This window comes from Gopherus evgoodei, chromosome 8 (assembly GCF_007399415.2).
Source record: "Gopherus evgoodei ecotype Sinaloan lineage chromosome 8, rGopEvg1_v1.p, whole genome shotgun sequence".
Taxonomy (NCBI): Eukaryota; Metazoa; Chordata; order Testudines; family Testudinidae; genus Gopherus; species Gopherus evgoodei.
This window is the reverse complement of record NC_044329.1, coordinates 111,217,292-111,240,461: the sequence shown is the minus strand read 5'-3', so window position 1 is coordinate 111,240,461 and position 23,170 is coordinate 111,217,292. Positions and strand designations below refer to the sequence as shown.

General features: G+C 49.7%; 1 protein-coding gene across 2 annotated transcripts in view; it reads right to left on the bottom strand.

Moving 5' to 3' along the window:
- ERI3 (ERI1 exoribonuclease family member 3) overlaps positions 1-23,170 on the bottom strand; it is a 234,675-nt gene that overhangs the window by 154,522 nt on the left and 56,983 nt on the right. For both annotated transcript variants that reach the window (XM_030573808.1, XM_030573809.1), the window contains one exon: positions 5,877-5,949. In XM_030573808.1, coding sequence (XP_030429668.1) covers positions 5,877-5,949 — 73 coding nt within the window. The remainder of the gene's footprint in view (positions 1-5,876; positions 5,950-23,170) is intronic.

The following is a 23,170-nucleotide window of genomic DNA, read 5'->3' as shown; positions in this document are numbered from 1 at the left end:
CAATCTGATTCTAGCTTGCTGGGTGGGGCAGCTGTGGTCTAGTGCAGAGGTTCTTAAACTGGGGGGCAGATGAGAAGCCTTAGGGGAAATAACTTACTGCACACATTTTACCCACAGCAATGAATAACTAGTAAAGCTGATTCCTCCAGACCAGTGGTTCTCAACCGGGGTACACCAAGGGCTTCCAGGGGTTACATCAACTCATCTAGAGATTTGCCTAGTTTTACAACAGTCTACGTGAGAAGCACTATCAAAGTCAATACAAACTAAAATTGCATACAGACAATGACCAAGGGTATGTCTTCACTACCCGCTGGATCGGCAGGCAGCAGTCGATCCAGTGGGGATCGATTTATCGCGTCTAGACGCGATAAATCGACCCCCGAGCACTCTCCCGTCAACTCCTGTACTCCACTGCTGTGAGGGGCGCAGGTGGAGTCAACGGGGGAGCAGCAGTAGTCAAATCACTGTGGTGAGGACACCATGGTAAGTTGATCTAAGTACGTCGAATTCAGCTACATTATTCACGTAGCTGAAGTTGCACAATTTAGATCAATCCCCGCCCAGCACAGACCAGGGCTAAGGCTCAGATTAGAAGGTCAGCAACTTGTCAGTAATAGCGTGCTGTGACACTTTTGTATTTTTCTGTCTGATTTTGTAAGCAAGTGGTTTTTAAGTGAGCTGAAACTTGGAGGTACACAAGACATATCAGCCCCCTAAAAGGGACGTAGTAGTCCGGAAAGTTTGAGAATCACTGCTCCAGACACCTCAAGTCGTCAGATAGCGCTGTGCGTTCGACTCTAGATGGCGCCGGATTTCTGTTACGCTAGCAGAGCATTATACAAAGTCGTTGCCAGCTGTACATTCAAAATCCGTTTGCCACGACGCGGTGTGTGAGCATGCCACAATCACAGTTTTGCTTTTGCTCTTATGACAATGGATCATTGGGTCATTTGTGCAGCAGAAAAAACCCAACTCAAGTGAAAAACAAAGGAGTGAAAACGGATTCAAGTGAAGCACCCCCGCTGCATATACCAATGTATATACTAGTGTGGAGACGGTGCGTATGTGTGAACTACTACAGACACAAAGAAGGGGGGTGCCATCAAATAATCTTGAGAACCACTATTCTAGTGGAGTGAGCAGAGGAGTGGGAGCCAGCTGGCCTGGGTTCCATCTCTGCCTCACTACTGACTCACTGTGTGACCCTGGGCAAGTCACGTCACCTCTCAGCCTCAGTTTCCCCCAGTTGTAACATGATGCATTCACAGCCTTCGTAAAGGGATTTGAAATCTAAAGATGGAACACACTATGTAAGCACAAAAGACACACTGCAGACTATGGTCAATAAACTTGGTTGTATTTATTCTGGGTAGAATTTAGCGCTGAGGTGAAAGAGGCTTGGCAAAGCTTTGCTACACCCAGCTCTGCCAGTGCACTTCAGCCCTGACCCGCAGCTCCTCTTCCTATTCCAGTCCTGGGCCCCAGCTACCCACAGCTACCCCAATACCCCTCAACCCTGATCTGCAAGCACCCTCTGCTATTGCAGTCCGGAGCTCCCGGCTGGGAGTACACAACTCCGTTACTGCAGCTTAACCCTGACCCACAGAACCTCTGCTGATGAAGGAATGATTCAGACAGAAGCATAATGGAAGTGGGTAGACAGTACAGTGATGCTCAGTGGCTCTCTCTGGCGAGGGGGCTTAGGGGCTATCTGATATACAGACACATTCTAATAAAACCCTCTCCTTGGCAGCCCTCCCTGAATACTTATCTAATCACAGCAAAGGGCGCGATAAACTCCCTGCCCCGAGTCCTCTCTGCATTGACAGTTCACTAAAGATACAAGATCGCTCAGTGACATTACAAATGTCAGCAAGCAGCGATTAGGCTTGGTGGAGAGGACACATTAGCAGGCGGGGGGGGAAGCGGGAGTCAAACTTCTGTCAACGCGTTCAGCTGCATGGGGTGATTTTTCCTTTGGCTTTTGTCCTCAGCAAAAGACAGCTCTGCCCGTCCCAAGGCCCTGCATCCCAAGAACCTTCCCTGGTGGAGGAGAGCCAAAGGCGATAGCTGTCCCCCAACGTGGCTGGTACCTCAAACACAAAGGTTTGCTAAGGTGCAACAAGCATGGGACCTCAGCGACCCCAAGCCCCAGCCCACCCCTTCCGTTGGCCTGAGGAGTGAGCCTCGGAACCAAACCTCAGCACACGCTGCCAGGCTGGTCTGTAACGTACACGTCAACTCTTGCATGGGTGCCAAAGCATTTCTTGCTATGTATTAAGTTAAATTCAAACTAGTCTCTCTGGGTCTCTTACCAGTGCAGAGGGAGAGCATCACAAATACGCTGGTTCAGAGGGTTAAGAATGGGAAGGTGGACAACTCATCTCGCTACACGCGACCTCATTTGCGACATCATCAGTAGGGCACCCAAGGTCAGAGTGTGTGAACGAATTCCCAGACACTGCTTTAGAGTCAGCAGAGGGACTTTAATATCTAAGCAAAACGCTGGAGACTGAAGAGCAGCCTCAGCGGTCCAGTTTCCATTAAAAAAGCAGCATGCATACACAGCGTGGGCTTTCCGCAGAGCAAGACGCATGGCTCACTGGGGGAAGCCAATAAAACAACAGTAACAGATTCTGTGTCAATCTGGGGTATTATCAACACAAAAGACAACACTCCCCTCCTTTGCCACTGTGTTTTGCTCCACCCACAGCAGCTGAGCCCTATAGCGTGCAGCCTCTCTTGCTCAACTCATCCCAATACACAATGCAATTTAAGACCCTTTTCCAGAGACCATCCCAAAAACATACTTGGTGCTGGAGGAAACTGGTCCCAACATGCACTTTGGGGCTTCTGCTACAGGACTCACGGTTACTTTGAAGCAGTATATAAAGGTACCTTTGGTAGAATTATGATGCTAGTATGGTACATGCATTTTCATCAACCAGCTTCACTCCTTTCCAAGCCTAGATGGTAACCACAGGCTGGTGCCACTGTTAAGTGGGAGGTTTCAGGACTTGCATTACAGGGTTGCTGGATGGGGGAAGGTGATCAGAAAGTGCCAGTGGCCCTTTCACCATGGTACTAAGGCACGTAAGTAGCTGCGCTGAACTCCAGTGGAACTACCTGTGCTGGAAGTTGTATATCTATGCACATGCTCACACACAGACATTGAAATGTGCTTGGAATTTTTTAAGTCACATGTTCCCATTCTTTGGACTTCCTTAAGTTTGTGGCAGTGATTCCTTTTAATTGAGCAGTGTTCTCCTATTACCAATGAACTCAAATGCAGGCTCATGCTAGAGGTGACAGAGGAGAGGTTTTCCTGTGCTGTGGAGAGACTGCTCTAGTTACATACTTCATATAAGAAAACCACGTATTTGAGTTTAACATTTGAAACCTGAGTCTCTGCGTGAGCCACACCCTAGAAACTGGCCATTTCACATAAATCCCAGCAGCTTGACCAAAATTTTCCTCCAGGGGATCAGATTATAGGCACAGGCAGATGACTCAGGAATATGACAGGAGGGACAGGAGGAGGCGACGTCAGGCTGTTTGAGCCACTGGGAGGGGGTGGGTCCCTGTCAGGTTCCCCTCCTACCTGGCCATTATTATTTATCTCTACTACAGGAAGGACTGGAAGCCTCAAATGAGACCAGGGCCCCCTGTGCTGGGTGCTGCTCGGAGACAGACAGACCCTGCCCTGAAGAGCTTACCCAGTAACCAGACAAGGTGAAACAGAGACCCCAGAGGGGAAGGCACTTCCCTGAAATCACAGCCGGGTCTCCCTATGCCCAGGGTATTCCCCTACCCAACAGACGCACTGCCTTCCTAGGTGTGTTTGGGGCTAGGAACATGTCAGGGGACGGCAGGAGAACTGAGCAGCTGGGAGGAAATCCAGGTCCCTGGTTACCCCACACTCTCCCTGCAGTACTAGCGAAGGCCATACCTAGGCAAAATGTTTACCTAGGCCAGAGTTACCCCTCCCCTAAGCGCCCCAGATGCGAACACTCTTCAGGAACCACGAGCTGAGAGTGGTAGGAGAGGAGCCACTCAAGAGGTGAAGCATCTCGTTTCCCTCTCAAGCTGGGTTACCTTCCCGCTGGGCTGAGGACGAATGGGACCGGCTCTGTTAAACAGCCTGAAAGAGATGAGCAGTCGGCCTCCCGGCCCCAGCCCATGACCCCTGGATGCAAAGTGCAGAGCTGGGAGAGAGCCACGTTAAGCGATTCTTTCCCTCCCTCGCCCACTGCAGCCCTGTGCTTTGCTGCGAGTGCTCAGTGAGGGCTTAGAGTATCAGCTGAAACAAGAGCCATGAAAACCCTTTGCCCACATATCTAACTGGATTACGATGAACCCAGACTCCTAACATGCTAAACCAGGTAGCCTAGGACTACTGCAAACAGCCATCATTCCTTTGTCTTAGGGCCAAGAGGCAGAGCACAATGTGGGGCTCAGCTGGTTAATATCGAACATCACAGTGCAGAGGGTTTGCTTTGGTTTTTTTTTTTTAAATTATTATTATTATTTTTTGCATCAATCAACCTGCTGGTTATAGAGCTGCTATCCATTCACCAGAAGTTTAGTGAACTTCAAATGGCGATCATTAATGGTCATTGAACTGCAGAATGCCCCAATGTGCTTTCAGATTTCATTTACAGAGGCCCAGCAATCAGCCAAAAGATTTGCTCTGACAGCAGGGAATGCAAGATCCCCTTGCCAAGTTCAACGGGGAACGTGCTGCCAGCATCCCTTGTTAAGTTGCATGATCTACTCCATCAAACAGGGTAGAACATGAAATTGTCCTTTTGCTGCTGCTTGGCCTGTCACTCATGTTGCCATTTAAAACAATAAAACAAACAAAAACCCGAAGTAAAACCCAAAACTCTGCAGAGCTGTTTTCTTGCAAGTTCTGTTTACCAAGTCCCTAATTAGCAGGACAGGGCTAGTAACCAAAACCGTTCGATTCAATGGCACAAGCCCCAGTGATGCAAAAGCCTTTAAAGGAATTGTCACCACAGCTTTAATCTGCACAAGGCCCGCGTGCCCCTTTCACAGCCCCTGCAATCACCCGAGTTTTCTCTCCTCCTCCAATTTCCACCACTTGGCAGCTTTGGCATCACACCACCTTTCCTCACAGCAAGAGAGGCCGAGACAGGACTCCTTTCAGACCTCCCCTAGACCAGTCCTCCATCAGCCAGAAGGGATGCCGCAGAGCAAGGCGAGATGCTGCTGATGCTTTGAAAGGCCCCCAACAGGGAATGACTCAAACCTGGGTCTCTTGTGTGGAAATGCAGAGCATTAGCTGTGGAGCAGGCCCTTCTTAGTCACAGGGTGATTTTTTTTGGGGGGGGAGGCGGGAAGAAGGGTTGGCGGGGTGCAGAGGGGGAATTGTTTTTTGAAACGTGCATAGAGAAGAAATATATAACTAAATGCTTCCCTGTATGCACTTCAAGGCTCCCTGTGCTGAGGAACTGCCAACCAGGATTCAGCCGGGAGGGAATTTGATCTTAGGAACTCTAAAGCCCTGGAAGAGAAAACACAGGGCGAGCACCGTACAAGCTGACACAACCTTTACTGGAGAGGTGCCTCTGAGTGCTGTGCTATTATGCATAGAGATAGACAGTGCTAGGCCTGCCACAATGGGATTCTACACCGCTGCAGAACATATTCCATCAAGTACAGTAAGACTCTATTAGCAGAGATACAATACGGAGCTGCAGAAGGACTCGCTCAGCCTCAGCCTCTCTGAGAAAATAACTCCTTCATTTCAATGCAAAACAGCAGTAGTTATTAAACGCCATCTTGAAGAGCAGAAGAGGAAGGGAGAGCGGGAGGGGGTCGGGGGACCGTGGCGGTTTGCATAAAAGTACCTTTTTCAGATTAATCCACTGTTTGAAGTAATCAGCAACCGGCAGCCCTAAGTACTGGCATTGTCCTGGTAACCTGTAAGAGAGGAGAGAGAGCAGGTTCAATTCAATTACTGCATCCTGACAACAGAAACTCCAAGTTTTATTATGCACTTTTGGTGCTGAGGAGGAGGAGGAGGAGGAGAAGAAAGCGAGATCCTTGAGGATCCCAGGCACTTGGCAAGCGCTTCCTGAGAGCTGGAACTCGGCTGAAATCTTGGTCCTGGCCATGCACCAGTTACAAGTGCAGGCTGCCAAACTATCCTCACGTGGGCTGTTTGGAACAAGGAGGGTGGGTGTTTTCCATGGGAGCGGTGTGTACCTTCAGCACTACGCCCAGCCCTCTCCCGGGCGAGAACATGGCTGGAGCATCTGGGCAGTCATGAATTGCACTCCCCAAGAACGGAGGAAAGGCAGCTCCCTGCCCCAGCGAGCTGACATACCCAAGAGACTTGACAGACAATGTGACTGCCAAGCCACAGGACACAGGTGACCCAGCTAAGCCTCAGGGATGACAGTTTTCAGACACTTCCTACATGGCGTCCCCTGCCATGCTGTTCTACGGGCTGCAGGGCCAGCGTATGCATGTGTAAGCTGGACAATGTCGGCCCAGGGCTATGGATTTCCACACAGTAGGATTTTTAGGCCCAGATGTTCAAATATGTGCTCAGGTAATTAATTGTATGGCTAGATCACAAGTACTCAACAGCCCAGCCCCTAAGAGACCACCTCTCCCCGACACGCCCGGAGCTGAAGCCCCACTGGTAAAAGAGAGAGGGAGCCATTGAAAGGGCATTAGGGCCACAGGGCTTTGGAAGCTGCTTCCTATCTGCAACAGCGTGGGGTTGTTAGCCTTCAGGGCACCAGCAAGGCCTGCCCTCACCTGTGAGAGGCAGGCACTGGATATGGCTAGATAGCAGTGCCGTGGGACTGCCATGCGATTACGAGGGGAAGTTAGTTATTTTTATTTTCAATTTGATCTGATGTGAGGTAATCAGTGGGCCCGTTCGTTTGTTGTTGAAGTTGTCCACAGTGCTGGACAGAGCAGAAACAATCCAGATAAATAAAGAGACTAATTAGATCCACGTGTGCATGTAATTACCACAATCCCCGTAACTGCCTGTGTAACTAACATGAGACTTGGCATTCCGCAGTCACACTGCGGTTAGCGGAGTTCAGTGCCAGAGGAGAGCCAGGAGGGCAGCACAAGGCTGCAGGGAAAACCCTTGCTTGTGGGTTCTGCCAGCAAATCCATGGGAAGATGAACAAGGGAAGCTGGAAGACATCTGGGGAGGACGCCAGCCACAGTGCATTCTTTGCACCCATTCAAGGTCAGGCAGGCTCCTGCCCACATCTGCACCTGCGATGGCCAAGAACAGAATACGCACTCACAGCCCCAACCCAGAGAAGTGCAGAGTAGGGGGCACAAAGCACCTTTCTGGACCATGTTACTCCAGACAGAGACCCAAATGAAACCCTGTCGGCAGCACTGAACTTGTCAAAAGGAGGCGCTGCCGGGGCAGCACAAGGGCTATTTTAAATGTGAGTTACTGATTAAGCAATAAGACACGCAGACCCTTCCTCTCTGGCCATGGCTTGTATGATGCTAGAGCCAGCTGCCCTGAAATATACCCCCGGGATCACTTACTGCTATTACATAATAGAATTCACATATTAAAAATAGCCTGAGCCATGCGTTTTACTAGGCTTTACAGACCTGGGCATGACATCATGGAGGGCCAACGGCAGCCCAAGTTTCAGAGAAGCCATTTCAGGAAGGAAGCTGTTTTCCACTTGTTCTCAAATCAAAGGCAATTTCAGAAAGGAGTGGAGCCCTCTCAAACAAAGGACCCATCTACCGGCTACACCTGTCAATCTTTCGGCCAGCTGCTATGTAACCACACAGGAGCTTTACAGCAGTAAACAAGTAGGTACCTTGCTAAAATCTAGGTTCCTTCTTCTAGCCCAAAAGGTATTAACTCCCAGAGGACCCATTCCATCCCCAGCTAAAGTACACGGAAAGACTTCACTGACTTTCCCAGGATTTGGATCTGACCCATAATAAAGAAACAGCCTAGCTCACCTTAGCCAGCCCTATCTGCAGGCTAACCCCCCATGGGATGATTTCCACTACGATGGGGCCAAGGGGTTGGAAATCAGGAGATCTGGCCCCTCCCGCCAACCTGCCACCGGGCCTGGGAACAGTCTCTTCTCCTCTCCGTGCTCCAGCTCGCCCAACCGTAAATTGGCACCAGGGACACGGATTCCTCTTTGTGAAGCACTAGGGACTAATTGTTACACCGCAGGTCTGCTCTACCCGCTGGCCAGGGTCTGCTCTCTATGGCTACAGCAGCAAAGGATGGGTTAGGGCCTCATTCCGGCTCTAGGAAGAGCAGAGCAGGATTCTCTCCCAGCGAGCTCCGTGCCCTCCACTGGCACATGGACCCAGGTTCGCTGAACAGGGCAGCCTGCACAGCTCACCTTCCCCACTTGAACTGAGCAAGCAGGAGGCAGCCTCCCTCTCCCAGCCCGTCCCGCGAACCAGAGAGTTTGCAGACAAGCATCCGTGTGCACTGCTCTGGATCCTTCTGGTTTGTCAACTGGCCCCACTTCACACACAGGACAGAGCTATTTTAAATGCACAGAAAGGACATGCGGAGCACACTGCCCTCAGTCAGCCAAGCTCGCAGATTTGCTTTGGCCAGTGGGAGCAGCTCTGTACCGTTTTTAGACAGCCTGGACACACAAGAAGAGCTCCATTTTCCACCACAGCCCTGCTCCTTCATACACTGCCAAGTAAATGGGGCCGAGAGAGGAGCCGTATGCAAATAGGAGGTGAGGTCACATGGCTTTATTTCTCCCTCTGAAGCCAGCTCTGCAAGCCGGTAAGAAGCGCACAGCTCAGCGGTGATAAACGGCCACGCTTTAGTTATCACTTCCCTTAAGTTAAGGAGGGCAGGCTAGTGATGGATGGGCAGGAATTTGGTTATCTGGGAGGGCTGTCAGCCGGAGTCGCCTATCTCCGCACACATTTAGCAGGGCATCATTATGCGATGGCATGGAGTTAAAATATGACCAAGGGTATTGAAAGAAAGAAAGATGGGATTAAAAAATAGCAAATTGAGCAACAATAAAGGAGCGTGAGGCGAGGACGTTATCATACGAGTGACACCTTTTATCTCAGTCTAGGAAGCTAGAGCAGGGCATAGATTGGTCCTTCCTCCACTATTGTATCCTCTTGTACAAACAGAGGCAGATAAAATGTGTCACCAGTGCGATAGCATATCAATTTAACCCTAATTATCCAGGGGGTCAAGCCAAGAAATAGGGGTTTCTCATTTCAACAGGTTCCTTAGTCTCTGCTATGAGCCACCACATTAACACAGGGGGAGCCATAATTGAATTCAGTCACTCAGGTGGTCCTAGTGTATAAAAAATTAATGCTCAAGTCTCCTGACTAATCGGGCTTGGTACACATCCATCTGCTTCTGGGTTCAGGATGTCAGAAGACAAAGAAATTGGGCCAGTTTCTACACAGAGGGTGTATTGATATTGAGCCAGTTAGAACAAGTCCCTCTTCAGGAAAGATAAAGGGACATTCAATCTTGCTATTTATGGACTTGGTCTCAGCCTTTAAAAAAACAACCCTTGCACTGTCGGCCTCATTGTGTAACACATGCAGAATACTCTAATTACAGTCTTGCCAAGCCCCTGCATGCTGAGGACGGCAGCAGTCATCAGCATCTTCTCACTAACCTTCTCCATACATGCAATCCACTCCCCATTTGTCCGCTTCCCCTCCCAAACGTTCTCAGCTCAGAGGGAAATTGGCAACGCTGCTCTAAGCGACATGGGCGCAGCAGCAGGAGACAGGGGTGCCCGGGGGGGTGACAGCATGAGAAGCGGGGACTAGAAATTCCTCCCAATAATGTCACACAGTTTAAAGCAGGGGAGACCAAAACATGGCCTCAAGGCTCCTTACAGAACATGGAGCTCTGAGCTTTAGCTGAGGGGCAGCCTAAGCCTACAGCTCCCAGGATGCATTGCTCCGTCTTGATCAGAAGGTGGCTGCTCACGTGAAGATCAAGAGCTGAACGCTGAGTATAAAAGGTGAAGCAGCAACAGTATGGTCCCATGCAAGACGCGCCCCTTCCGGAACCTGGCAAAGGACAGAGCTTGGGTGCCCCCTCCCCTCCTAACACAGACTGTGCAGTGGGGGTGGAACAGCCACATCCTGGGACAGGTCAGGTGCTATGTCTGACTGAGAAAAAGGGACCAAAAGTTGTGACTATAAAAATACAGCTAAAGCCTTATTATCTACACTAGAAAGCTACACCCGTCCAACTAAAGTTAGAGTGAATTGGAACCAATTTAGTTAAGCGAGAACAACCCCCCTGGGGAGAAGTACCACATTTCATAGTGGTTTCATTCTGGTTCAGGGTGGCTTGATTTAAATCAAAGCAATTTAAATCATCAACTTTTTTCAACTTTTCCATCTGTACTACAGTTATTTTCTAAAGAAAGGCAAACTCTCATGGGTCGATACAGCCATTTAAAGCACGCTGATTTACAACTAAACGGAGCCTGTGTACTAGATTTGGTACAGGTTTTTGGTACTCACTAAAACGGCATACATTAAATTAAGCAATTATATAGCTTAACATTTTCAGATTCTCATTAATTGGACATTTTAGTATGTTAGAAAATGGTGAATGATCTACTGCTTATTTACTAGGACTGTGCCATATTTATAAATCTTGATTTCAGACGTTAGATGTTTTCCCGATTCTTTCTTTCTATGGCAAAGCAGCCTTTAACAAAGTTTTTGATGGAAGCTCATGGACTCAACATTTATTTTTTTATTTAAAATGTTTTAAGAGATAAGTTTAGGCCTTAACATATTTTGCATTAAATTCAGATTTCATTTTAAGCGGGTATATTTTAAAAAAGAAAAGCTTATTATACCTTTCACAAAATGAGAAAAACCCTATTTTTTCCAAAAAATTCACCCATTTTTATCCACCCTGTTCTGGTTTACCTTAAGTTGACAGGAAACAGGTTTAAACTAAATCAAAATAAGCCCCTCTTAGAAGAGTAACCACACAAGGAGCTTTAAACTGATTTTAATTAAACCAGTTTAAAAAAACACAACTTTCCTTTGCAGACGAGAGTTAGTGAATGTGGGCACACTGACCTGGAAAGTTCTCCCCTCGTGCCCGAGTTCTGGGGAAGGTCTTGGTGACTTCACACTCAGCTGTCCAGGGATAACACACGGCTGCTTTCCAGCACAGAGGGAGTATTCTAGGCCTTTGGTACAACATACCACAAAGAAGCCAGGAAACAGTACTTTCCTATGTGACAACAGGTGCCATGAAAGTCAATCCCAGGTGTAGAGGCGGACCTCACAGGGCTGGCATCTGTAGCATCATAACTCCATAAAAGGGAGATGGATTGTGACACTTGGGTAATTGTATCCTGAACTAAATTCCCTCTAATGATTCCACAGATACAATATTCTTCTCCATTTTTTGTATAAAAAACTCACCCTTCACTGAAAAGCATCCTCCTCTCAAGAGGGACACTGCCGTGGTTGATAACCATGCACACAGCAGGTCAGGAAGTGGAGAAAAGCATTGTATGCCACAGAAACTACAGAGAGAATTTAGTTCAGACAGTGTCTAAAGCTCAATGTGTCAAGTTCATCCAAACGTTTATTATTTTAATCCAGGGTAAGGGGCTCCTGATTCACCCAACCTTGAAGCCCTTGCATTGTTCAAGAGACACTCTTCCCTGCCAATGGGGGATGATCTACTTTCATGACCACACCAATCCAAGTAGCAAGTGTTTCTACAGGCAGCGGTGCAGCGCACTTCACCTCCGCCAGGTTCTATTCGGAGTGGGATTTTGCTAACCATTGTAGAGCAGAAGTGTCTAGAGGCTGGTTCATTTCCAGCTAGCTATGACTGGTCAGGCATGCAGAGCCCCCCTTTGCTATTTGCACACATGCTGGGCTGTGTTTAAAGTACACAGTCTACATTCCCTTAGGATGCCACTCCTTCAGTCTTCTGCCCTTCCTGCAGACGGGAAAGCACACAGGGCCAGCAAGGGCCTAGCAAAGCCCAGGTACAAACCTGTGGTCAAATTAACCACACGCAAACTCACTACAAGGGCAGAGCTGGAGCTCCCCCACACACGCACACCACTTAGGGACAGAACAGAGGCAGAGGAAGAACAGGGCAATTTGCCCATTTGTGCACCTTTTTGTGAGGCTCCAATGAGTAACAACAGTAGTAGTTACCCACGTCTGAGACTTGTTTTAAGACTGGGGCAAGGCCCTGACAATCACAATTACAGAGCTAAGAGACTTGTAGCTTGGTTTAATTCACAGAAGCTGGACATCCTGCTCACAAGACCTCTCGGAGCGATGGGAGTGGGACAGTGACCCCAAAGATGGGGCTCCCCGGGCAAGAGTGGAAGCTCCCTTGCTTTACTGGTCCCTGCCAGAGAGCAGTGCTCCGAGCTCCAAGTTCCCATCCTCCCACCCTGATGCCAAGCACGCGGGAGACCTTTTCCCATCTGCACTCCAAACAGCCCAAGAGGCAGCGGCTGTTCAAATTCACAAGCAGCAGCTGGAGAAAGACAATACACTTGCGAGGGTCGAAAGAGCACTGTTTTCATACCAACTCAGAGACAGTGCCCTCCCCTCCCCTCCCCTCCCCTCCCCTTGTCTTTCTCCCACCGCCCCCCAACCTGTCAGTGCAACACGCCTATAAGCTGCACATCCGCTTTAAATATCAGTGTGCCTGAAGCAGGGACATGAGAGCAAGGAAGTGGGAACGGGCAGTATGAGCCTCCACTGGCTGTAAGGGAACACTAAGGAATTTCTGCCCCAGCAGCCCTGTCTCGGATGAGCTGAGGTGAGGAGGAATGTTACTTGTTGCCGCTGCCACAGCTCCTTGCTGTCTTTTTCAAAGCCCCCCGGTTAATAACTGTCATTGCTGAGCTGGCAGCTGCGACCCTTGAAATGGATGGGACAGCAGAATTCAGGGTCCCGGGAGCACACGCTCTCCTCCGCTTTACCACACCAATGCAGAACATAGAGAGATGCAGGTACCACATCTACTGACCAATATGGAGTACTCTAGGCCAGAGAGAGCATCATGTCAGATTGCACGAAGGGGTTATCCAGGCTTTCAGGCAGCGTCCATTGCCATGGTATCTAGATAGGGTGTGCATGATCGGGGCCACACGCAGAAGTTAAGGTTCTCTCTGACATACCAGGCTTAATATTCTAACAGTATCACAGCAGCTTCTTAGGCCTGGTCTACACTACGCGTTTATACCAATTTTAGCAGCATTAAACCGATTTAACGCTGTACCCGTCCACACAACGAGGCCCTTTATATCGATATAAAGGGCTCTTTAAACCAGTTTCTGTACTCCTCCCCGACGAGAGGAGTAGTGCTGAAATCGGTATTACCATATCGAATTAGGGTTAGTGTGGCCACAAATCGAGGGTATTGGCCTCCGGGTGGTATCCTACAGTGCACCGCTGTGACCGCTCTGGACAGCAATCCGAACTCGGATGCACTGGCCAGGTAGACAGAAAAAACCCCGCGAACTTTTGAATTTCATTTCCTGTTTGCCCAGCGTGGAGCTCTGATCAGCACGGGTGGCGATGCAGTCCCAAATCCAAAAAGAGCTCCAGCATGGACCGTACGGGAGATACTGGATCTGATCGCTGTATGAGGAGGCAAATCTGTTCTATCAGAGCTCCGTTACAGAAGATGAAATGCCAAAGCGTTTGAAAAAAATCTCCAGACAGGGGCCACAGCAGGGACTCAGCATAGTGCTGCATGACAAGCGTTAACGGAAAGCCAAAGAATCAAATGGACGCTCATGGAAGGTGGGAGGGGGTACTGAGGACTCCAGCTATCCCACAGTCCCCGCAGTCTCCGAAAGGCATTTGCATTATTGGTTGAGCTACAAATGCCTGTAGGGTCAAACACACTGTCCGGGGTGGTTCAGGGTATAGCTCATCAATTTACTCCCCCCCCCCCCCGGCCCCCGTGAAAGAAAAGGGGAAAAAATCGTTTCTTGACTTTTTTATATGTCACCCTATGTCTGCTGCATGCTGCTGGTAGACACGATGCTGTGGCACTGAACAGCAGCACCCTCTCTCCTTCCCTCCTCTCCCCTCCCCGGTGGCAGACGGTACAATACGACTGCTATCCATCGTCATCATCAGCCCGTGAGTGCTCCTGGCTGGTCTCAGGTGAGGTCGGCCGGAGGCACCTGGGTAAAAATAGGAATGACTCCTGGTCATTCCCAGTAGATGGAACAGAACGGCTGGTAACCGTCTTCATCACAGCAACTAGGGGCTGAGCTCCATCAGCCCCCTCCCTTTCATGTGAAAAGAAAAGATTCTGTCCTGCCTGGACTATCATAGCAGCAGGATGCTGGGCTCCTCTCCCCCGCACCGCTTAATGTCCTGCCTGGACTGTCATAGCACTGGCAGGCTGCCTCCCCCTCATTTTATCTCAGTAACAAGTCAGTGTTTCTTATTCCTGCATTCTTTATAACTTCATCACACAAATGGGGAGGACACTGCCACGGTTGCCCAGGAGGGTTGGGGGAAGAGGGAAGCAACGGGTGGGGTTGTTGCAGGGGCACCCCCTAGAATGGCATATAGCTTATCATTTGTGCAGGATCTGACACGGAGCGGCTGTGCTCTCTGGTTCTCTCGTACACTGGTTCTCTAGTACACTTGCCCCATATTCTAGGCAGGACTGACTATTTTTAGATACAACATAAAGGAGCTCCGGGTCATTCCCATTTTTGTCTTAGCAGACCCGGCCAACCTCAGCCAGGAGCATCCATGACAGCAGCACACGGTACAGAACGACTGATAACCGTCATCTCATCGCCAATTTACAATGGCATGGCAGACAGTACAGAACAACTGGTAACCATCTCTGCTATCTTGCAAAGGCAAATGAATGCTGCTGTGTAGCGCTGCATTACCGCCTCTGTCAGCAGCATCCAGCACACATACGGTGACAGTAAAAAAAAAAAGCTGAACGGGCTCCATGGTTGCCATGCTATGGCGTCTGCCAGACCAATCCAGGGAAAAAGGGCGCGAAATGATTGTCTGCCTTTGCTTTCACGGAGGAAGGAATGAGTGATGACATTTACTCAGAATCACCTGCGACATTATTTCTGCACCATCATGCATTGGGATCTCAACCCAGAATTCCAATGGGCAGGGGAGACTGCAGGAACTATGGGATAGCTACCCACAGTGCAACACTCCAGAAATCGACGCTAGCCTCGGTACATGAACGCACACCACCGAATTAATGTGCTTAGTGTGGCCGCGTGCACTCGACTTTACACTATCCATTTTACAAAACCGGTTTATGTAAAATCGGCATAATCCCGTAGTGTAGACGTACCCTTAGTTTCTAAAGAATTTCCTTTAGATCCTTCCATCCACAATAGGTGCTTCACCGATCATTGTCCCTGCTATCCCCCAGCACCAAGCTTCACTCAATTCTGCTTCCAGCATCTTCGGAGCAAGCACTAGATCAGAACACTGCCGTACCGGTGTACCAGTAACATCCTTCACCAGATCGACGGCTGCGTGCCAGGACAGACAGACACGCTGTTCACTTGACTGGATGTTGTGTAGGGAACAGCTAGGGAGACAGACAGACGCATATGTTCCTGGCAGCCGTGAAGGGGTTAAAGAGCGATTTGCCCCTTGGAGAAGAGATGGGACGCATTCCTGAGGCAACAGCAGGATAAAGGAGTCAGAACCCGGTACTACACGCACAACACGAAGGTCACTGAAACTCTTCCTTACAAATGTCAACCTGTCACTTCCAGATATTAATGAGGGCTGACCAGCAGCTGAAAGGCACCCATGCTCCATTAGTAATAAGAGACAAGAGGCAACATGCAAGGAAGAGCAAACAACAAGGTGTGCGGAGACACCAGTGGAACTGCACAGCCTGGAAGGTGTGGTGATGCACAAGATCATAAGCCTTGTGCCTGAGAAGGGACGCTATTCCCACACAACCCACTCACTGGAGTGTGTTATTGTTTTCCCTTAATCTTTAACTGAATTAGTGTAATGAAGCAAACAAGCCCAGACCTAAGCAATTATTCTAGTACCTTCACGTTTGGAACCATCCTCTCCTCTGCACAGCTTGTTCTGGAAACAATTTTTCTGCATATGCAAGGTACATTTCTGCCAGAACGGCCTGAGGGACGGGCTGTAATTCCCGCTGCTTCGGACTCTTAAAGACTGCACTGGACAAGACACCTTTTAGGGAGCCATCCTGCACGGATCTAACAGTTTCACAGGTATTTGCCATCTCTCCCTTTATGGCAATACCCCATTTTCTCCATGCCCCCTCAGGCTTTGCTAGGGACAAAGGAATCTGGGAGTCAAACACTCCAAGCAGCTAGTCAAACGAATAAGGCAGTTAGCTCCAGGAGATAACGAATGTGATTCATGCACAAGAAAAACAATTCAGCTACAGCACCAATGCAGCAGGCTCTGGAAGTCACCATTACACTCATTAGCTTTCGGCCTAGTCCTGAAAAGCTCTGAGTGCCCTCAGCTGCCAGTCAATCTAATGAGAGTGGAAGGCACTCAGCAGGATCCGGCCCTTTGTTGGTATTCGCCCTGTCTAGAGTCAAGCTGAGACACTATCTCAAAATTAAAGGCAGGGCTGCAACACAGCAGGTATTCAGACTCTGAGAGCAGAATGTTCATCAACAACTGCGTTCATGCAATGCTACAATAAATCTGTGTGCGAACGCTCAGTGGCTTCTCTTAAGTTGATACATGGCTCTATCTGCTGGGCCTCACTCTGCTTCCCTGTACACTGGTGTCATAAACAGATAAGCAAAAGTTAATAGAACAGAAATACTTCATATCTCTTTTGACTGTAAAGGGTTAACAAGACCAGTGAGCCTGGCTGTCACCTGACCAGAGGACCAATCAGGGGACTTTCAAATCTTGAGGGAGGAAAGTTTGTGTGTGTGCTGTTAGTGTTTGGTGGTTGTTCTCTCTGGGTTCTGAGAGTGACCAGACATGCAACCAGGTTTCTCTCCAATCTCCCTGATACAGGCTCTTATAGATTCAAAATAGTAAGTACTAGGTGATAAGGCGAGTTAGACTTATGTTTGTTTTCTTTATTTGCAAATGTGTATTTGGCTGGAAGGAGTTCAAATTTGTATTTTGCTGAAAGGATTTTATTTTGTACTTGTATACTTGGGCTGGGAGGGTATTCCCAGTGTCTATAGCTGAAAGACCCTGTAACATATTCCATCTTAAATTTACAAAGATAATTTTTACTGTTTTTTCTTTCTTTAATTAAAAGCTTTTCTTGTTTAAGAACCTGATTGTTTTTTTACTCTGGTGAGACCCCAGGGGACTGGGTCTGGATTCACCAGGGAATTGGTGGGGAGAAAGGAGGGAAGGGGGAGAGAAAAGTTAATTTTCTCTCTGTTTTAGGATTACTTTCCCTCTCAGGGAGAGTCTGGGAGGGGGAGAGAAAAGGAGGGGGGAAGGTAAATTTTCCTCTCTGTTTTAAGATTCAAGGAGTTTGAATCATAGTGATCTTCCAGGGTAACCCAGGGAGGGGAAGCCTGGGAGAGGCAATGGTGAGGGAAAGGGTTTACTTTCCTTGTGTTAAGATCCAGAGGGACTGGGTCTTGGGGGTCCCCGGGCAAGGTTTTGGGGGGACCACAGTGTACCAGGCACTGGAATTCCTGGTTGGTGGCAGCGCTACAGGTTCTAAGCTGGTAATTGAGCTTAGAGGAATTCATGCTGGTACCCCATCTTTTGGACGCTAAGGTTCAGAGTGGGGAATTGTACCATGACAATTGGTATGAAGCAGGAGTAACTGCACTTGAAGTCAATGAGGTATTGGTGGAAGCAAGATCAGAACGAGGCTTTTTGTTTTCATTTACCAATACCATTCCCATGGGTCAAGGTTCCTGTTCCATTGACAGCAGAGGCTTTGCACCCTTCCAAATCAATGAAGGAACGTCCAGGGGTTTCAAAGGAGAAGGAACTGGAGCTCTTCCAGACGTGTGTTCCCATGGGCGCTCCTCTTCCAGCACCCAGGGATTTTTTGTAGCAGTGCCCGTTCAGCCCATGCACACGCTCCAGGAATCCTCATGCCCCATGGCAAGGATACACAGAGCTGCATGGGTGAACCACCCTCAGTTCCTTCTCTACCACTAAGTCTCACGAGAGAAAAGTCCAAAGCAGTGGGGAAGGAGGGCGGGAAGTGGAGGACCCACAGGGACATACATCTTGAACTCCAGTTACTGCACAAGGTGAGTAACCACTCCTTCTTCAAGTCCTGTCCCTATGGGTGATCCACTTCTGGTGACGCCCGAGCAGCATCCCCACATGGAGAGCCATTGCTAATACTGAAGACAGAACTGCATTGCCAGTGGCAGCATCTGATCTAGAGGCATGAACTAAAACATGGTGTTTGGAAAACGAAGTCCAGCTCTGCACATTTCAACACCAGAACATCTTTGAGCAATGCCACCGAGGTAGACTGAGACATTGCAGAATGGGCTAGCAACTTAAGAGGAGGCTGGGTATTGACAGACTCATAATAGGAGATAAAACACCCAGTGATTCACCTTGAGAATCTTTGGGTGGAGATTGTGGATCCTCTGGCTCTGTCCACAATTCAAATGGTCTGGGAGACTATCTAAATGGTTTGGTTCTGTGCAAGCAGGTATGCAAGGCAGCATCCTCTCTAATCTGTTGTGGCTTCAGGAGAAAACTAGGAACTGAGTGACCTAGTTAATGCGAAACTCTGAAGACACTCAAGGTAGAAACTTAGGATGTGATTGTAACAAAACATTTTCCTTGAAAAACACTGTAAATGGAGGACCTGCCATTAAATCCCCCAGTCCGCCAACCCTCCGGGCAGAAGTGATAGCCACTAAGAAAGTCATTCTCCTGGACAGGTGACATAAACAATATGTAGCTCAAAGGGGTGTTTCATAAAACCGCTAAGGACAAAGTTCAAGTCCCTTGTTGGGGAGGGTTCTTTAATCTGTGAGGAAAGAGTCACCAGACTTCTGAGGAATCTTGGCATTGTGGGGTGAGGAAAAACCTTCCACAGACAAATGAAAGGCTGTGATAGCAGTCGCATGTACCCAGACAGAACTCAGAACAAGACCTAGGTAGCCTAGGACAGTGGAAAGAGAAGAGTGAACAGGAGATGCAATTAAGCAAAAGCTACAGCTCAGGTCAAGTGGGCACACTCAGTGCTCTGTCTCAGGTGGAAGGGCAGCTGAAAGCGGTTCGCCCATGCAGCTCTATTTCCTCATTGGGGGGGGCACACAGAGGTCTGAGCACATACACAAGTACTGGAAATCTCCAAAGAAAGGCGCATGAGGTGCATCCCTTCTTTCTCTGCCTCTCTTTTCCCTCCCACCCTTTGCCGATCTTGTAGACTGTAATCTCTTTAGGGCAGGGACTCAGAGTGGGAGTGCTTAGCACAACTGGGCCCAATTTTGGTGGTGGCTCTAATACTGTAATGTAAGTACCATTAGCCCCTCAACCTAAGAGCAGTCAGTTCTCTGCCACGAAGGGGGCCTCTGAACTGAACATGGCTGGTTAAGGAACGTGGGCAGCCAGCTGGGTCACTGGACTTTACGGACTTTACTGCAGAACTTTACGTTTCTGATGGTAGGGCACGGAGCTCTGCAACCCTGCTGCATGCGGGTCTGGGCGTGAATGGTTCATATTGAAATTTTACAGCTCTCCCTTGGCAGACACTTAACACTGAGTCCCCAAGGCGCACAAGGAGCCCCACAGGAAAAGCGACATCAGAAAATTCACGACAGCTCTTCCAATTAAGGCAGGTGGACAGCACAGTCTCTTTGGGCTTCCTCATGCTGCTCAGCCTGTGGCTCTCCATTTCAATTGGAAACAATCTTCCCTCTAGGGAGAGCATCAATGGGGACCCCCACTCATCAGTGGGCTGCTCAACAGACTCCCAGCTGCTCACTGAAGGGGTGGGGAAATTTATGCCCCTTAAACACAGAGATCCCCTGCCTGGCGCATGCACCTGCCCTCCTCTCCTCACAACAACACATTATTTATCTACAACCGAAGTTTCTTCTTTTGCATCCATTTGCAGGGAAGTCCCGTGGTCTGAACCCAAGAGGCAAAGACCCTCTTCCAGCACTGCCCTTGCCTCTCCAGCAGCAGAATGCACAGCAAGCTCATTTCCGCTGAAACCCAAGCTTTCCCCTCCTGACCACCGTCTGTGCCCCCTCCCTGATGTCAGTTGCAGCAACATGAGGGAAGGAAAGAAATCCAGCAGAAGGAGGAAACTCTCTTGTGTGAAGGCACAAAAACAGAGACACTCCCACATCCCAGAGGCAAAGCAGAACTGATAGCTGAGCAAGCTCTCAGCATGGTTACCACCCCAGCATTCTCTCATGCCTCCTGTGTTCTAAGAAGCCTGGCCCCTCCGGATAACAAGGTCTGAATCTGATTTTCCATGGAAGCGCTAAGCCCCAATTTAGATCTGTGTGAGCATAAACAAGTTTGGCTTTCATTGCAGAGAGAAGATGCTCTGCCAAGCCGGGAACAGGCTGCCATTAGCATGTGCTTCCTCAGCCACAGAGCAGGCAAATTCTCCAGAGCAAAGCACAAGTGCAGCAATTAGAATGCAAGGGGGTGCAGAAGCTGTTTAACTCTGCGACCTCAGAGGTCACCGCAGCTGACTCCCAGCCCCTGTATAAATATTGTATGAGTTGGTGAGAGAGGCCTTTCAAAGCACTGTCCCTCCCCCTCCACCATCACATTCTGCATCTAGCTAGACACGCCAGCAACATTAGTTACAGATTTGACAGTCAGAAAAATCACTCGGGTAAATGAGAGAGAATGGGGGTGAGGGCTGCTTGCTGGAGCCGGCTATTGCAGCCAATAGGCCAGGCATGGAAAGCACGCCCTGCTTTCCTCGTCACCATGCATCCTTCTACTGCATTCTTTAGCAGCACGCAATCACCTGCTGGTGTAATCAGGTCTTTAACCAGTGCGTAAGTGCCACTGAGGATAAGGGGAAGGAGGAGCAGCCAGCGCTAGAGAAGAGCTACCCATTTAAGCACCAGGAAGGCTTGGTGGGACTTCCCTCTTCTTCAAAGAGTACCCAAGTGTACATGCCACATGCTGCTGGATCTCCAGTGCTATGGGTGGGACAGAGAGAGATGCTGCATTCCCTCATCAGCAGCTCTCCCAGCCCTTCGCGGCGGCCAGGTCTACACTGGGAGCATGCACACCAGTATGCTGTACCAGTAAAGCACTCCATGTGTGGACGCAGCTTTACACCAGCAAACTGCGCTTTTAGTGGTGCGGCTTATTCCAGCTCCCCTTCACCTCCCCCCACCCAAGCAAATAAAGTTACATTGGCAAAAGCGCAGTTTTACAGGTGTGAGTGCATCTACACTAGGCACATTTCACAAACCGCACTTCTGCCCGCCCCACACAGACACAGCTATGCCAGTGAGATCGTGGCGCGCAGACTGGTCCTTCACCTCGCAGCGCAAGAGGACCCTTCACCGAAAAACACAGCTTCCTCTCCTCTAAAGCTCTCCAGAAACGCCCCCAGCCCAGCTTCATCCACTCCACCCCTGAGATGGACCTCAGAAGTACCCAGTGGTGGCTAAAGCTAGGGGTCTCCATCCTGATCCCTCTCACCCACTCTGTGTGAGAGTCACCATGGTCTTGGTATCTGAGAGACTCTGCCCTCTCCTGCCGACCTCTCACAACGCTGCCTTCGAAGAAGCCGTTGCTCCCTGCCCTCCTCTTGCAGCGGTCCGCCAGGGCCCTGCCTTTTCCTCTGTCGTCCACCTTTCAGATCACTGTGGAACAGTGCAAAGCCTCTGCAACACTCCTAACCCCTGCCGGGCCACGAAGCCAGAAACCAGCCCCAAATCCGGGTCTCCTATACCTCTCCCTCACTCCCTTCAGCTCTTCTTCCCCCACTAACCATCCCCCTCTGCTCTCAGCTCTCACCTTATACGCCTTGCGTCACCAGGGGATAGCAGAGCAGAATTCAAACATGCCCCTTCCCTCCACTCCTGGAGAATCCACAGCCCATTGCCAAACGTACCCAGTCAGTCACGCCCACTGACTAGAGCCGGTGCGTGTGCACACGCTCCCTCCTGTATGTTGTCTCGCCTAGACTGTAAGCTCAGCAGGGCAGGGACCTGGCCTGGTTACAGGACCACCAAAGGGGCATACAAATTCGTGGCAGTAGGAACCCCTGCCCCGTGTTATTGGGAGCACCGGGGGGAGGGGACACAGGAAGAGATGCAGTCCTTGGAGCGTAGACTGACACCGCCCCAGCTGCACAGGGAGTCTTACACAGCCAGCCAGCCAGCCGCTGCATACGTGATAACAGGGCGTTTGTATTCTGGGCACCAGGCAGAGCCAGCACACCTCAGCCTGAGCTTCCCGCCAGCAGCCTCCCCTTGCACTGTGCCGGGTCACTGAGCCCGCAAGCCTGGTTGTACCGCCCTGGCCTCCCCCAAGCAGGCTGCACAATTAGCAGGCTTACCCTTCCGCAGGCAGGGGAGACGAAGGGAGAAGCGATGGACGGGGAGAGTGAGAGAGGGACGGGGTGGTGGGGGAAAGGTCTGAGCACTCTCTCAGGCGCGCAAGCACTCGGGCCGCTGTGCAGCTCTTGCAGTACTGCTCTAACGCTCTCTGACAGCCTCTGAAGACGGCGAGCTGTTTGCAGTCAGCATCGTGATTTGTTAGTAATTATTTTCACAGTGTCACACCGCTGTCACTCTCTTAACAAAGAGACTGGCAGCCCAAGGCTGCCTGCAAGAGAGAATCAGCAGCGAAAAGGGACTGTCAGGCACCCGGAGACTCTCTGCTCCTCTGGGCTCTATAACAGAGCCCTTACCTGGTTCTAAGGGAACATCTCAGAAGCTGCAAGTCAGTCTTCTGACACCCTGGCCACAGAGATGGGAATTTCCCCCTTACCCAAACCCACCATAAGCCTGACAGGATTAGATCTCCTTAAACCCTTCATGTGCTTCCAGCCCACAGCCACCACAGGGAACTTTAGCTATTGATGACGTCACGCTCTCCTATTAGCTCTAATTTCTTTGAATGTGGCCGTGCCGTGAGACTGTTCTCTGTAAGCACAATAACCCTGCGACGAAATCCCACACAACCTCAGTGCGTGTGC